Raw genomic sequence first — 16,497 nt, forward strand, 5'->3', positions numbered from 1 at the left:
TGTATGACGAAAAGTGGAAGTGTTGGAGTCCGTGCAGCCGGTTAACTGCAAGCCATCGTGGGTCAGAGTCACCGCGTGTGTCCACGTTGACGCTTTCTGTCACAGCGCCATTCGTCAAACTCAACAACTGAAGCAGGAATAATGATAGGAGAGAATTACAGAGAAAGAGAGATGCTAATGTGATGCCTTGCAGAAAGCCTACTTTGGATTGCAAATTACAACTGGTCTGCGTGCTGCGCTGGTGGAATGAAATGCCGAGAGAGACATTTTAGGCATTGAACCCGCTCCAATTGAACACAGCATTCTAGGTACAGTAATTGGATGGGGAACGCTGGTTCGATCGCGTGGGACAAAGGATAACAGGAGGTTATAGCCCGAGCACCGGTTGGATGACGCTGGGTCGGACTTGACTTGGCAGTTCGCCTCATGTCATGTACGTCTCTAGCGTTACCTAAATTTAATCTATACTTTCTATTTCAGAGCAATGACATTTACGGTCTTGGAATAACAGAATACCTGGATGTGATGGAAAGCGAACATACAGAATCGGCACACAGCTGCATGCGCTTTGTCGAAGGTTTCCAATCAAAATCTGACCTCATCTGTTATATTTTTTGGGGCACTGACATTTTGAATGTTTCCCAAGGGGGGCGTGCACGGTCCGCTTACTTTGAACATTACCGAGAACATAATAAGGTTACTAGGTACTGGGTAATTTTCATGCTCTCGTGTTTTTAATCCAAAACATGAAGGCATTGAGGAGGGTAAGTTTGCGGGACGTGACCCCATGCAGTGTAATTAAGTACCGGCAATAAACCAATACTGCACTATATGATAAATCCTGCCTGTAAAACATTCCATAAATGTGTACAATCTTTTTTTTGCTTTAATATTACTGCTGCATACTAAATTTGGATTCGAGCTTTGATTTTGAACTAAATGAAAGTAACGCCGAGGTGGATTGTGACGTTCTCCTCCAAGCCGGTGTGTTAAAAAGAGTTTATGTGAAGGGAATTATTTGGGGAACGTCTCTTGGCTTCGAGCATCCGTGTAAACGTATCCCATCTCATCAGAGACCACACCGTGGACACAGACGCAGCACTTTCCTTTGTTGTGGCGACTGCTGTTGCTGTAGTTGCATTTCTTCATCGTGGTCCTTGTTTCTTCTCCTCGGGGGGGGGGGGGGGGGGTTGTTTTTCTTGGCACCAGCTAAAGCTGAAGATTTCCTCTAATGGAACAGGGAGTCGGAGAGACGTCAGCGTTTTGGAGTATAAATGCTTGCAATTTGCCGACTCTCCCATTGGTTCTCCTTGCTAGCGGAATAAATTATATTACAACTCATAATGAAGAGCCGAGAGAGCGTTTGGAGAGGAGAACACGTTAAGTGAGTGTTCATAAGATCATACAGACGAAGCCTGCATTGCTATCACGTGTGTCTGAGTACCGGTGCCTTAAATTGACATGGATCCACATTCATATGCTCGCGTGTTCTCTTCCTTTCATGTGATCCAAAACAGGCTTTATGGATCCAGGCATCTCAATAAGAACACATAATGCTCGGACTGAAGCTAGGACGAGACTCTCTACCGTCTAAAATCAATCACGCCTGGAGAACGACGGGGGGGGGGGGGTCATACATACAGCATGTTCTAGGGCATATCTGTGGGTTCATGTACATGTACCAATTACCTACTTAGAGTAAATCACACAAATAGAGAGGCACAAACGGGCAAAAACATACACGCTCAATCACCAAAGAAAACAACCCAATGGAATCTGGCACTCTCAAATGCTAAACCTCAACATAGCAAGCGGTTTACTAATAGACCCACATGCCTTAGCCCATAAAAACATGTTATTTAGTTTGCTACTACTGGCTCAAAGAAATAGTTTTGGGGGTTTTTTTTCTTCCAGGTGCCAATGTACGCCCGTTTTGGTCAATCCTAATCTCACGATGCCAAAGTAAATCCACATGCTTTAAGAATCTGTGTCTTTAAATGCATTTGCTGGAGACTTAATACCGTTTAGTGATTATAGAGGAATGACAAGTTGGCTGTTCTTCAGTGCAACGTCTCACTCGGTGCACGTCACAGTCCTTTAAATTCATTTTGAGTGACGGCAATCCCAAAAAAGAAAAAAAAAAAAAAAACGGCGTACAGCAGAACGTTCATTCTAGACCTCGGAAACGGCGGCTGACAAAATACATTTCATCACAGGGTCCATATATAAGCGTGCAAAAATATAAAAGCATTAAAATAAATGGTGACATCTCAAAGATCCAACGACCCCCCCCACCCTCATCCCTAAATAAATAAATAAATGCCAGACAGCCTACTTTTAAATGAACTCGGCTGCCGCAGTGGAAATACACTTTTTCCCCACAGAACCCCCCCACCCACACCCACACACACACACACACACAGTTTTCTAATAACACATCACAGTTGATCATTGCATTTAAAAGAAGGTCATTAAAGCCACGAACGCCTCCCCGACCTTTCACCTGGTGGAGCGAGTATTATTCTTCAACCCCCCCCTCCCTGTACCTCTCCCACCTCAGCGCCTCACACCCTCGCCTGTCATTATCATTTTCTCTCTCTCTCTCACACACAGATGCTGTCAGCAGCACCTATCAATCGCTGAGCAGCATTTTAAGAGAGGCAGTCTGTGTGTAGGGCATGTGTGCGTGCGTTCCTGTGAACACACTGAGTGGAAAGAACAGGGTGCGAGGTTAAGAGACGGAACATGCGAGTAAAGAAGGCGAGCGTTCACAAATAAATGTGCATACGGGTGCCGTAAGCATGTAGGCGTTTTATTTTGCATTCAAAAATGTGCCAAATTCTGGGGAATTTTTTGTTAAATGTCCCACAAACCAAGGCGGTAATGAAATGCATTCGCATCCGGTGAACACACTATGTGGTCGGAAGACGACCAGATGAACTGCCGATGATCTGAACAATGTGCAGGATCGTCTTTACAGCACTGCTGTTGTGCTCCTCTTCCTCGCTCACACACACACACACACACACGAGATAGTTCTCGTTCCCAGGAAAGAACGCATTCACAGTCTTTACTTTACAGGAGATTGATGCAAAGTGGGATCATTTTCATCCCCAAAGCAAGGCCCTGTTATCGGCCCACAGTAGCTTGGAGACGAGGTTTAAGCGGGGCCGACTCTGCACGGAGTTCAAACAGGGACAAACTATATATATATATATATATATACACGCAGAGCAGGAAAGGAAACGCAGACGGAGAAGTGATCAGAAAAGATCAGAGATCACAGGTCTGGGCTACGTCAGCTGCAAATGGGCTCATTTAGCCCGTTCCCACTCCAGCTGAACTCCAGCGGATCTCTGCCCGACGCGTCGGTCTGACAGACGGAGAATCCAAAAGGTTCCCGAGTTACCCACACACACCGATGACTGCTGGAGGACAGAGGGATCGGCTTAAACGAGGTGCTCATCATATCCTCTAATTATTCCAGAAATATAAAAAAACCTCTGATAAAAAAAAAAAAAAAAAGTCGTGTCTGTGTGAGGTGAGGCTGACTGACGAGGCCTCTGGGGTCCTTCTAGACATTTAGAGGCACTGGAAAATATTTCTGGTATCCATTTCAGACGGAAGGGCAAGGGTGAACAGAGGAGTGCACAGGTCAGCGTTGAGTAACAATGTCTATCCAGTTAGACACGGACGAGCAGAGTCGTTTAAACGCCGCTCGTAGGAAAAGGTCATCTACGCGAGCGGCTAATCCTTATTAGTCGCACCGCAAGGACGTCTTCCCAGGGCGTGTTTTTAAGACTTGGAAAAGCTCAGTGGCTTTTTCCATGAAACAAAAGCATGAATGGTGACGATATACGGCTCTGCTAAAGCATTTGGGGGGGGGAGGAAAGGCCCCGATAATGCATTCTTCTGGTTTTTGGACAACGTTTTGAAAGGAAAGAATGGAGAATATTTGCGTCAGAGGGATTCAGGAAGAAGAGGCCCAGAGTAGCGGAACCTGCGCCCGAACACATATGGTGTCACCTATATCTTAAAATCACACAAAAAATTATGTTTAAGACTTAATTCATAACGACTGCTTCCTCTAAAATGATTCAAGCCTTGAACAGCCTCATCATTTTTGTGCCGTCTGATAAATTTCAAATGTTCGGCAGAATTTGTGTTTTGAATTTGAGCTTTCAGATCATTTTCCTTCAGCTCAGTTCATCATAGAACTATTTCGTAGCCAAAAATCGGTGCTCGCTGTTTTAAAAGCCTCGCTTTAATGTCGTGATTAATCATGCCGCAGATTTACGAGGTGCGACATGCAATGATAATAACAGTGTCAAAGAGTCCACAGACTCTGAGATCTGAGATCTGGCCTCACTTATCGCAACTTTTCTGGCTGGAAGGTGAGTCTGCTCACTCCTCTTGCCTCATCCGACCCCGCTGTAGACCTTTCAGACACTGGATGGGGGGGGGGGGGGGGGGGGGCGCAGACGGACTGCGGGGAGAGAAGATGATTAAGGGTGAGATGGTGGGAAGTGGCCGTTGTACGGACAGGAAGCGGAGCATTCTCTTATCGTCTTATCACGCGGGAACCGGATGAAAAAGGTGCACCTTGCTCTCATGTTTCACGCTGGGAACTTCTTCAATCAAGTTGAAGCCGTCTCCCTTTTCTGTGTTTGTGTAACAGCTGGACCACCTGCTCCTAGTTTACTTAGGATTGACAGGGAAATAAGTTGGTGAAGAGGTAGACTGTCTTTCCTCTCCATGCTATCTCCCAAGTGTCAAACATCCCGGGTTCCGATAGTGAAAAGTTTTGGCCTTAATTTGGCGTTCGGGAGATTCTGCTGACTTATTTAAAATGTGCCCAGTGAGTCAGCCGAGGGAATGAAAAACAACAAGTTGCAGCATATCTTGAGTTGTATAGAAATCCCTTCTCGTGTTCAAGTGTAAATATGAGTGGTCCGAGTACAGCTCCACAAGACGAAAGCAAGCGCGCCTCATTTAATCTAAGAAGATATTGTTTTGAAAACCAACACAGCATATTTAGACTGTAGTGCGTCAAAGATGACAACTGTGACCTGAAATCTGCCGGGGAGGTCCTGCAGCTCTGGAGGGGAGAGTGATTGAAAGGCGGGAAAAAAAAAAAAGGGAGAAATTGGGAGGAAAGGAGGAACAGCCTTGACCCGGCAGAATCCGATGCGGGTTCACACAGCATTTATTCCTCTTTGTGTGGTCTAACGAAACGCAACACAGACCGGCATCATTATAAGTAGACCTGTTAAAAGTTGCTCTCTGGTCTGAACCGTAGGACAAGTATGAACCTTGATTTAAGCATTAAACTTTATAAAGATAAAAAGGCTTTTAAACAATATTGTACTTCATTTGACATCCCCGATGACTATTTGAATTAAAGGATTTAAGTTGGATTTCCTTTTTCAGACTTATTTGATCTGCTTTGAACACACAGCTGGTCAATAAACCTTCTCTGAGTGTGAATAAACAGTGTGAACTCGTTTCCCTGGTGTGTCGGAGTCATTGGAACTTTTCTGGAGGAAAATAACTCACCTGTTAGCCCAACTCATACAGATTTAATTTCCATAAACACACTGGCAGGCTGAAGTGGATAATGTCGTAAAACTTCGACCCAGATTTTCAGCCAGTCTAACCAGCAGTCAGGTAAAAGCATTACTGCGAATAACCACCAGAAAGAGGCACATTATTTTTATCAATTCGTTGGCTTTTGGCTCCCCCCCCCCACTCCCTTTTCTTCTACTTTTTCCTCTTATTTTTCCATCGTTCTCCCACTCTTTTACGCTCATCCTCTCCTCACTCCCGGCCCATCTGTCTGAGTCTTACGCAACCATGCAGGCAGGCTGACACAGTGAAGCAGCCAAGTCCAGTTCAGCTATTGTGTTTATTTGCCAAAGCCAGGACTACCCGCGGAGACCAAGAGAGTTTTTTGTTTTTCTTTATCTGGCAACACATGGCAACCCAGAAGCGACTCTCCAGCAAGAAGACAAATCGTGAGACGAAAATGAAATGATTGGGGGCTTCTTTTTTTTTTCAATTCTCTCCCACAATGAGAGTTATAATAAATGCAAAAATGGAAAAGCCAAATCAGCTCCCAAATCAACAAGGAAATGGAAAATAAAGATAAAATAAGACTTGGGTAAAATGGGTTGCCATTTTAAGGGCAATTACAGCAAGTATAGAGGAAAGATTCGGCCTGGAGGATGTGATGTGAACCATTTATGTCTCAGGTACAGTAGAGGAGATCCTCGGGGACCTGAAAACCTTTTACTGGAAGTCATCAATCAGCTCCTTTCCATAGCGCTCATGAAAGAGCTGGAAAACTCTTCCGGGTTATCGTGACTGACTTGGACGTTGAGGAGAGCCAATAAGAAAGATTTGCAGTCTTAATAAACTCAGTGCGTGCCATTTACACAAATCAACACAATGCCAACCCAGAATTTGAATGAGATCAATGAGATGTCCAGGAGCAGCTGATCGTGCTTGAGCATTTTCCGTTTGGCTAGTGTGCAGACGTTAAACCGACAAGCCCGCGCCGAGCGCTCCTTCTTTATCCTGTCCAGCCGAACGTGATCCCAATTTCAACAGTTGTTGACTCCAAACAGCCGCTTTGCATTCACTCCCTCGGGGCAAGAACCTAAATTATTTATCTGTCTAATCGGACCTCATAATCTGTTAGGATTTCATACCCCCCCGTAGAGAAAAGAGAGATGAGACAGACAGACAGACAGACGGGCAGACATAGACGAGGACTGCTGGAGGAGAACCCCGTCTCTACATGCACTCCTGGTGGGAAAATGTCCGCCTAGATTCCAGCTTTCTGCAGCACACCAGCCAAGGAAATAGAATATGGCATTATTACAATCATCACACTGCAGTTATTAATTATCCTCTCACACACACACACACACACGTTCACACATCGGGATAGACGAACACAGACGTACATCCCTACATCTTTGAACTGTGATACGGATCAAACACTTGGAGGCACTTGAATGAGCGACAGACCAAACATTCCTAATTGCATGCAGACGCCACGGTGTGAAATTCCCACTTCAACACACACACACACACACACACACACACACACACACACAGAGAGAGTTAATTGCCAGTCCGGTTCAGTCGGTGCAAAAAGACAGGCGGATATCTATCTTCCCGAATCGTGTCAGCGTTCCGTAGGCTCCACGGAGCTTCCCCATCGATCGCACGCGGCTCGAGTCACACTCTCCACATCTAAACGCCCCACTGGAGAGGAATACGGAAGCACGCGTCTCGGCTGCGATGCATGCGAAAGCAAGATTCAGCTCAATCTTCTATTCTTATCAGACGTCTTGAGTTCTCACGGTAGCACGCCGAGCTTTATTTTCCTCTCGCCATCTCTGGCTGATTGTGAGCGCCGCATCAGCCGATGATAAATCACCCAGACATTCGGCGTGTTTGTGAATAATGGTAAGGCACTAAAACCCCCCCCCCCGGAAGCCTTTTCTCTGTATTTTTGTGTGGCTCAGAGGCTGGGGCGCTGCCAGAAGCCTCCTTATCAGCACTTAACGAAGAGCGTTGGGTTGAAAACCTGTCCCGAGGGCCAAGATGGAGAATACAAGACGGCCAAACACCAGATAAAGAGCTGCAGGAGGTCTTAGTGAGCGTGCAGATCCGAAAAGCATCTGAATCTTCTCCTGTCTGAACTCCAAAAAAAAAAAAAAAAAGTATCGATGCCTCGCAAAGTCTGAGGCAAGAGTTGAGGTGTGTGTTTACACAGAATTCCACCAACACAGCTTTCACAGCTGGGCTGTTTGGGCTTGACGGATGAACCGGGCCATATGTCCTTGGTGCGTGTGTGTGTGTGTGTGTGTGTGTGTTTGGGTGTGAGCGTGCGCTCATCCGGGTGTCAGTCGGCTAAAAATCAACAAACCATAAACAAGCTAACATTCGTAATCCCACATAAACCCCCCAAAATCCTCAACCGGCAAACTCAGCCTGCTGAAGAGCCGATAATAAGCCCGTCTACCCGATTGCTTTGGGGTTGTCCCGTGCTACGTGTAGCTTGTTTTTGAATACGCAATGGTTGCTAAATGCATGTGCATAGACGAGTGAGTGTGTGTGTGTGTGTGCGTGTGCACTGATAACGGTGTTTTATCGCTGGAAACCCCTGAGCAATCGGCTGGGAAGTAGCTTCCCCTCATTGTCGCTGTGTAATTTAGAGGAAGCCTTAACATGACTAAGCAAGCCTCGGTCGCTCCCTTCACACGCCCACGCGCGCCGAAAGGTGCGCTCGTCGTTTTGGCGCGACTCACCGCCGCTCTCTGGAAAGCTCCCTTCGTGTAGGTCCCGCCCCCTCTGTAGTTGATGGCCGGGATCTCCTGGTTGAACAAGGAACACTTGTGCTGGTGGGACTTGGGAGCCGAGATGTGGTCCACCCTCGTCACGACGTGGGTCTTGGACGAGAAGGTGACCAGGGCGACGCGGGTGTTCTCCGGCGCCACGGGGAAGTCGGACAGCATCTTGCGCACGAACCTCAGCTCGCTCAGGAAGTTGTTGGCCCCCACGCTGGACGACTCGTCCACCAGGAAGACCAGGTCCAAGCAGGAGCTCTTCTCGCGGAGCTCGCGGACGTTTTGCTTGAACGCCTGGCCGAGACGCTCCACTTTCCTCTCGGCGCTCTCGGACAAGTTGCCAGCGGAGGAGGAGGAGGAGGAAGACGACGTTAGGGTTGACATCTGCCTGGACCGGCGGGGCTGCATCTGGGGCTGCTGGGCTTTGGTCCATACATTCAGGATGCACAAGACCAAAAGGCAAGCAGTCCATGACGGCGTCGCACCGTACCTTTGAGAGAACATAGTCGACGGTCAGGTGCAGCAGGCCGCGCTCGAGGTGGACTTTCTAGATGAGAAGGCGACAGCGGATCCTCGTCTCAGGAGAAAGGATCAGTGGAGGAGGAAGCGTCCTACGCCGGCGTCAGCGTGCAGGATGGCAGACGGCAGCGGTCCAATTCAGAGTTCCTCAAGAGCATTGCTGGATGAAGACGCCTCTAAGCCTCTCACCAGTGGAAGAAAAGTCCACTTCAGTATATCCAGCTTTTTCCCTTCCGATCTGTCCGGCCGGCGTTTGTAAGTGTGAAGCTGGATAAGAGCATCTAAATCTATGTGGCCTTTGTCGCTGCCTCTTCCTGCTGCTTCTGTCTGCGAGTCAAATCTTTTAGCCGGTGCATCAGATCCGTGAAAAGAACCCCGAAGCCTCTTCAGTTCCAGCGCGCCGCCCCTCCCGGCTCCCGTCTGCCTGCCTGCCTGCCTGCCTGCCTGCCTGCCTTGACGCTCCAGCCCACACCATCGGACGAGCTCCGAATGCTCGTTCCCCTCTTCTCCCCAAATCATTTAAAAAAAAAAAAAAAAAAAAAGCACACAGGGGAGGAAGAGCAGGAGGTGGGAGGAAAAAAAGTTGAGAGACAGAGAGAGGCTGAGGGGAAAAAAGGGGGCAGTCCAGTCATGGCCATGAAGTCATTTTTTTCCCCTCCATCCCTCCTCCTCCTTTCCTCCCCCCCCCCCTCTCCCTATCTATTTCTGAGTCTCTCCCCCTCCCCCTATAACCTTCCCTCGCTCTCTCCCTGTATCCGCCTATCTCTCTCTCTTAAGTGGAGTGAAGTTCGATGTCAGTGCCAATCAACTTGTCGGCTTTGCGTCCACAGTCAGAATGGAAGGAGGGATGAAGGGATGAAGGGAGGAGAGGCCAGAAAGACAAAAAAGTCACAATAGACAGATGCAGTGAACGACAGGACGGTCTGACTCTGATCCATACCTCAAGGTTTGGAGGCAGCTTGGGATGCGCGCCGCATCAAATCATCTCTCCAGTCTGTCCTTCCCTTCTCCATCTCTGGATTTGTCTCCGTCTTCCTGCACCACAGGGACGCACAAATACCAAATACTCTTTCACCGTCAGTGCTTTCATGCGTCCCTCCAGCCTCTTTACAGCCTCTCCCTCTCTCCGCTTCCTTCTCTGCTGTGGTGTTTTTCCTCACAGAGTTTTTTTTTTTTTATCTGTAACCAAAACAAAGGCAGCCGGTGTTACGGAGGCACACTGCGCCCATTAAACCAAAGCCCCCCCCCCCCGAGATTTACAGCAAACGGGCCGACTTCGCGAGGGCCTGGAGGAAGGAGGAAGACTAACGAAGGAGTCCAGAGAAAGAAGAACGGAACAGAACATACAAATGAAGGAGATTGAGATGGAGAAAAACACACTTCATATCCACAAGCGTGAGGGACGTCCATATGTGATTGTGGAACATCTCATTCCAATACCGTGAGAATCAATCTGCTGCTTTTGAGAGCCTCGGGGAAGATTTTGGAGTCTGGTTGAATGAATTTGCTCCCTTTAAACCACAAGAGCATTCGTGAGGTTGGAAACTGAGGTCGGACTTTACAGTCGTTATTCAAATTCATCTAAAAAAGGTGTTGGATGAGGGATCTCTGCAGACCAGTCGCATTCCTCCACACGATGTCACAAGGTCTGAAGCATACTCTCAGGAAGAATATCAGATCAGATCCGATGTCTGGAATTGTCCAACAAATATTCCAAAAAAACAAAATTTACAATCACTCAAATACGGAGTGAAACTCGAAAAATATTCAGCGTTTTTTTTTTTTTTGCTTTACAGATGATAGTAAGCTATCAGCTCAGTTCCAGAATAGCTGCATATTCATTGATGACACTGAACTTCAAATAATCACGAGTAGAAATGGAGAAAATAGAAAGTAGCACCGTTCTGGCCAACACAGAACGACAAACACAGACACACACACTCTCACACATTCTGAAAGGGGGGATGCGCACAGCTGTGACTTCCTGCTTTTTGGCACTAGAGACCCCTTACCAGACTTAGAAGGGGGGTCCCGAGGGAGACAGGGGGTTGGTGGATGAAGAAAAGGCCTCTGAAGCTGCGTCTAAATATATTTTGGGAATCAATAAAGGATTTTTTTTATCTTCTTCAACTCTCAAGTTATAAAGAAAACATCTTCATCTTCACGGCGTGAAAGTTCCCTAAAGCAAAATTAAAGTAAAACGGAGGGAGACGCCACTGAAAGATGTAAAATTGAGATGAAATACGCAGGCGAGCGCTCATCCAGTGTGTCGCCGATTAAATTAAACGTCTGCCTTTCTTGAATTCCAGACAATTTAGAGCTCCTTTTGAAGACCTCCACCGTCAAAACCGAAAATTAAGACTTCTTAAGGAGCTGCGGTGGGCGTGCAAAGGCAAGCGTGCAGGGCGTGGCTCGTGCTATGTTTGTAAATAATCACACAAACACACATCACATGGAAGAAATGCGGGACAGAACAAAGAGAAAGCAGATATGAGAGCAAGCAACTGAGTCAGAGAAAAGTTTTCTTGTGGTTAGCACACAAAAGAGCAATCCGTCTCACGCACACACTTGGAAAAAATAACTATCCAGCCGCTGGCAACGCAGCGAAAAGGCTCGATCCGCGCCAAGTTACCTTTTTTTCAGTCCCACTCTCCTCTTCTCCTTCTTCTTCCTCTGCAGAAACAGAAAGGAGGTCACAGACTGATAGCAACGACTGTCAGAGAGAGCCTCTTTATTCCCCCATCGCCCCCTCTTATTCATTCGATCACACACTTATCGAAGATGTTTGGCATCTCTGGCCTTTAACGTGAAGTTAACATAAATATTCCATGTAAGCTCATAGGAAAACAGAAACTGCTCTTTCATTAGATACTTTTATATGAATATGAGCGTTATGTTGTAAATTGAAGCATTAAAGAATTAAATACAAAGATAACAATTTGTTTTATAATTTTTACATTTTACAAAGCACAATGTCAAGCATTCTTTGTTTTCAGATTTACCTGATACCTACATCGTCTCTGTGGAGCTTCCAAAGTATTTGAATGGAGGGCCTCGAAACATGAACTCCATTTCCCATAATTGTTGCACCTGCTAGCTGTAACTTATATCGAAGAGGAAATGTTTGCTAATCATTTTCAGAGCTAATATTGTCATCTGGAAGTGTCATAATGTGAAGATTACGACCAGACAGAGTCACAACGGACTGGAAACAACACTGCCATCACCATGAAGTGAGCTTCTTTAGCTTCTTTGATTGATTGATTGATTTAGCATTTAGCTAACAAGACTTCTCAAGGCCAGATTAAGGACACCCTGTTAAGGCAAAGCAAGTTTAACAAATACTTAAAAACTAGAAACAAATAGGACAAATTATTTTTAGTGATGGTTCTTTCTATATCTTAATTATCTTTAATACTACGGTAATATTTAATCTTCAAACTCACTTTAAAGTTGGTCTCCTCTTCGTCGCTGACAGTCAACTGATTTATATCACACTGCCCCCTAGCGGCGGCTGGCGATCAGTACAACGTAAATGTTTGGAGGATGCAACGACTCACTGTGGCCGTTAGGTGGCGCTTTAATGTAAGAGTAATATAAATAGTGTAAGCGGATAAAAGTTTCAATCTTCCTTTTGGAAAATGTTCAAATAAAACAAGTATATAATATTTGATAGGTGAGCGACAGACGAGGACAATAAAAAACGGGATTGAAAATTAGAATAACGTCACAAATATTTTGTTGTGAGCTGGTTTAAATTTAAAGAACATGCTGTTCCCGTTGTGAATCTGCAGACTATTTTGCATCATATTTTGAATTAATTTTCCTTATTAATGAAGCTCCACTGACTGATATGGACTGACGTTCCAGCATAGTCATGCACAATATCAATATTGATGCATGATCAGAATGTGGCTTGCCTCTAGTTGTAGAAGCTGAGACTATTTATAGCCTTTGACATAAATATTTTAAGCCTGTAAGAACGTAACGTCCTTGACGTACAAAATCGACCTCACACACTTACGGGCTTATCATCCTCCTAATAAATAACCCATTAAAATGTAGATCTCTATCATCACACAATCAAGCTGATCTTCATGAATATCAACAGGCTTGGAATTCCACCAAGGTCACAATCAATCAGGACAATATTAAACACATTCTTGTTGTGACGTTAAGATAATTTAAGAGCTGCATTATGTCAAAACTTATATTTCACAGACACAGTCATTCCTCCATCACTCGAAATCCAAACTAGAAATGTGAGGATATTAGCATTCATAACAGGCACTCGGGCGTCCTTTAACATGTTTTAGTCTGTTCCTTCACACATACGCAAATGGGAAACAATCAATAGAACAGCTGGCTGCTGCAGCACACACAGATATTGGACAACACACACACACGCAGAAAGATCTGAACGTGTTAAAGATGAAAGGTAGTGTCATTGTGGGAAAAGTCTACAGAGAGGAAAGGTGCGAGATTCCATGCCTCCATAAGAGCGCGCGATCGCGTAGCTCGCCCACGCACACGTCAACACACACACAAAAAATCCTCAAGCAACTGAAAATGTTGGTGACAAGAAATAGATGATGAGACGGGAGGGAATAAAACTGACAAACAAGAAGGTCGTGATGGAAAAAAAGACACGAGGATGAATAAACGACATCAGTTGAAATAAAAAAACAAGTGGGGAGGGAGGGAGGGGAGGGAGAGAGTAAGACGAGGAGCTCATGTCTTGAGGCAGTGTGAACTGGATTCAGCCAGACTTCCATAAAAACAGCCTCGTACACACTGCCGCTGACGGTCGGGAGGGGCTGGGAATGAATTCTCACACACGCACACACACACACACACACACACACACACACACCCATCCGATGGTCCACATGCCCCAGTGTGAGTTTGTATCTGTGTCGTCCTCGCTGCTTTCTCCGAAAGCGAAAGTTGTTTTTAGCTCCGTTTCCAACGAGAACACAAACACACTCTGTTGCTGTGAGAAACTCAGCTCATCAGGATTACTGCACACACAAAATGAACGCACACACACACACACAGCATGAAGGAAAAATGTCTCTTTTTTTGTGTCCCCGTCTTCCTCGGAATGTTATTTTCAACATAATATGACTTTTAATCTGATTCCACTGGGAATTTATTTATAGCAGGATAGAATCCGTGCATGTTAGCTGATACAGCCTCCTGCTAACCCCTGAAGCCTTGCAAATCAAACGAATGATGTCACAAGTGAAGAGTTTCTGCAGGACATTTCTGACCTGTTACAGTTGGCCTTTGACCTTTCGGGTGCGCAAACGTCATCACTTTGTTAGAATCTATGTGTGAGTTTGCAGCCGAAATGTAAAAAGTAAAAACCGGAGCGGCAAAGTAAAACACTGTTAAACGCAGTTTGAATCTTGTTTTTTAGAGCAAACTGAAAGTTTTTTCTGGGGAATCAGCAATAAAAGGTCATTCTTTTATAGTGAAAGGCCTCCTCGAATGAAGATAAGGGCTTCCTTCAAAATTAAAATGCATGCAAAGCGGATCATCCACGCTGGAATGGGATTATATTTCCTGGGTTTATTCCCGGTGTGTTAAATCGGCCACCGGAGCAAACAAACTTTGTTTTGGTCTCCATCTGAACACGAGTTCTCAAACACATTGTCCCTGGAAGCATGTGTAAAGCCCAACACGGTAAACACAAGGCTCGAGTTACCATCGCCGGCACGCACACCCCTCGTCTTTCTCCTCCTCCTCCTCCAATCCCTTCCTTCTAGTTCCCTCTCTCTGACACTCCGTCTTTCCTCGGAGTCTCTCTCTAAGTTCACAAATTCCTCTCTCATTCCGCTGAAATCGCAAACATCTCGACTTCAGAAGAAGCATTTTTCTAACCCTAGCCTCTTCCTCCCTCTCTTTTTTTTCAATAGCTCGATTCCATCAACTTAGATAAGCAGCACCTTCTGATGAGAACAGTTTCACTGTCCTATCATCTGTTTTCCCCAAGTTAAATCTCTGGGGAAAAAAAAACCTCATCACGTGTGATATTCCAAAAGAATCAATACATTTTTTTCTTTTTTTATGTTGTCATGGTTTGGTTTTGGCAAAGAAGAGACCTGGCTCAGAGAAAGGATTGCAGATTGTATTCCATATTTGTATTTATTATGAAGAAATGTAAAGATTCAATTAAAAAAATGAAATATCAGGATCAGCCCTTCCTATTGGTTCATTTATTTTGAAGGAATAGAAAACAGGAATGAGCTGCAAATAGCGTACGATAAAACGTCCACACGTGCTTCACCTTCTCACTTATTACAGTAAACATAGTTTGATAGAGCTCAAAGCAGTGCATTAGCAAGATGAACTCGGAGCTCTGGACTTAAAAATTAACTTTTGCTTTTATTATCTCACCTTTGGCGGCATCATAAACTTCTCTTTGTTTGGATTAAAATAGGCCTGTCAATAATTTATTAAGAAAATCATATGAGAGGAGCTGGAAAGAAAAAAACAACATTATTTAGTCGAACCCCCTCACCATGTGCCTCTTATTGGCGCAGAAACACAAAACAACATTTGAAAACAAAATGTCAAATTCCTCGTCATGCCACAGATGATGGTGCGGCACCTTGTTTTGAAAGGAATCCCCTCAGCCTGAATAATCGGCGTTCATATTCGTCTATTTTTATGCCAGAGGCAGCTTTTAAAGGCACTCCTGATGAGTTTGCCGTCGATGTTGCCGCCATGGTGCTGGACACTCACATCTCTGCGGCCTCCCTTCACGTCACCACGGCCATTAACGCCGTGTTTGCATGTTATTGTTCCATCTTTCCAGCCACTGAGCGGCAAACAGCAGAGTTACTCATTGACAGCCTTATCTGCAGAATCTCCCATGCCGTTCGCCTCCCTTTCAGTTTGAGTTTGTGTGTGTGTGCACGTGTGTGTGTGTGTGTGTGTGTGTGTGTGTGTGTGGCATGATTACATCATCCTCCGTGTGATGAAGTGAATTCAGGACCGGAGGAAGTGAGTCTGATTTTTAAATACAATGTTTGGTATTTTTCAAACCCACATGAAAGTGGTTTTTAGATGATTTTATTTTTTATTTTATTTTTTTGCACAAGCCCGTAATTCTAGTCCAGTGTGTAAAAATAATCCATATTTAACACACATTTAACCTAAATGAGACACAGTCGGTGGTATTGCTCGATATTCTTCTTCTTTGGTTTGTAAACCACACAGATAGCGTGTGAGGACGAACCTAACATAAAGTTTACAACGTTCACCATTTTGGTGTGGCCTTATAATTAACTAGAATAAAGTTAAGACGTCAGATCTTGATGGGAGTGTAATTTTGACATCTAGATGGCGCTCGAATGAACGTTGCGCATGTTTAGCTTGTGTCAACGCCTTCATATTAAAGTTGGAAGTCAGCAGGTTGGGTTTAGGTCAGCTGGGTCATTTCCAAAAAAAGAAATCAGAGACAACACAGCTGAGATCTGATCTCGACGCTCTGCACATCAAACACAAAGTAGGATCACTGGTGTTTGTTCCCCCCCCCCCCCCCCTCACCTCTTTGTTAATGTCTCCAAGGTATTAACACGCGCCCCTGACTAAAAACTCCAATTGTCCA

At 45.3% G+C, this 16,497-nt stretch overlaps 1 protein-coding gene across 1 annotated transcript in view; it reads right to left on the minus strand.

Moving 5' to 3' along the window:
• Positions 1-8,864, minus strand: part of svep1 (sushi, von Willebrand factor type A, EGF and pentraxin domain containing 1) — a 48,113-nt gene extending 39,249 nt beyond the window's left edge. Inside the window, exon 1 of the mRNA XM_068755622.1 lies at positions 8,322-8,864. Coding sequence (XP_068611723.1) covers positions 8,322-8,864 — 543 coding nt within the window. The remainder of the gene's footprint in view (positions 1-8,321) is intronic.
• Between the last annotated feature and the right edge of the window lie 7,633 nt (positions 8,865-16,497).

This window comes from Brachionichthys hirsutus, chromosome 23, assembly GCF_040956055.1.
Source record: "Brachionichthys hirsutus isolate HB-005 chromosome 23, CSIRO-AGI_Bhir_v1, whole genome shotgun sequence".
In the NCBI taxonomy this organism is placed as follows: Eukaryota; Metazoa; Chordata; class Actinopteri; order Lophiiformes; family Brachionichthyidae; genus Brachionichthys; species Brachionichthys hirsutus.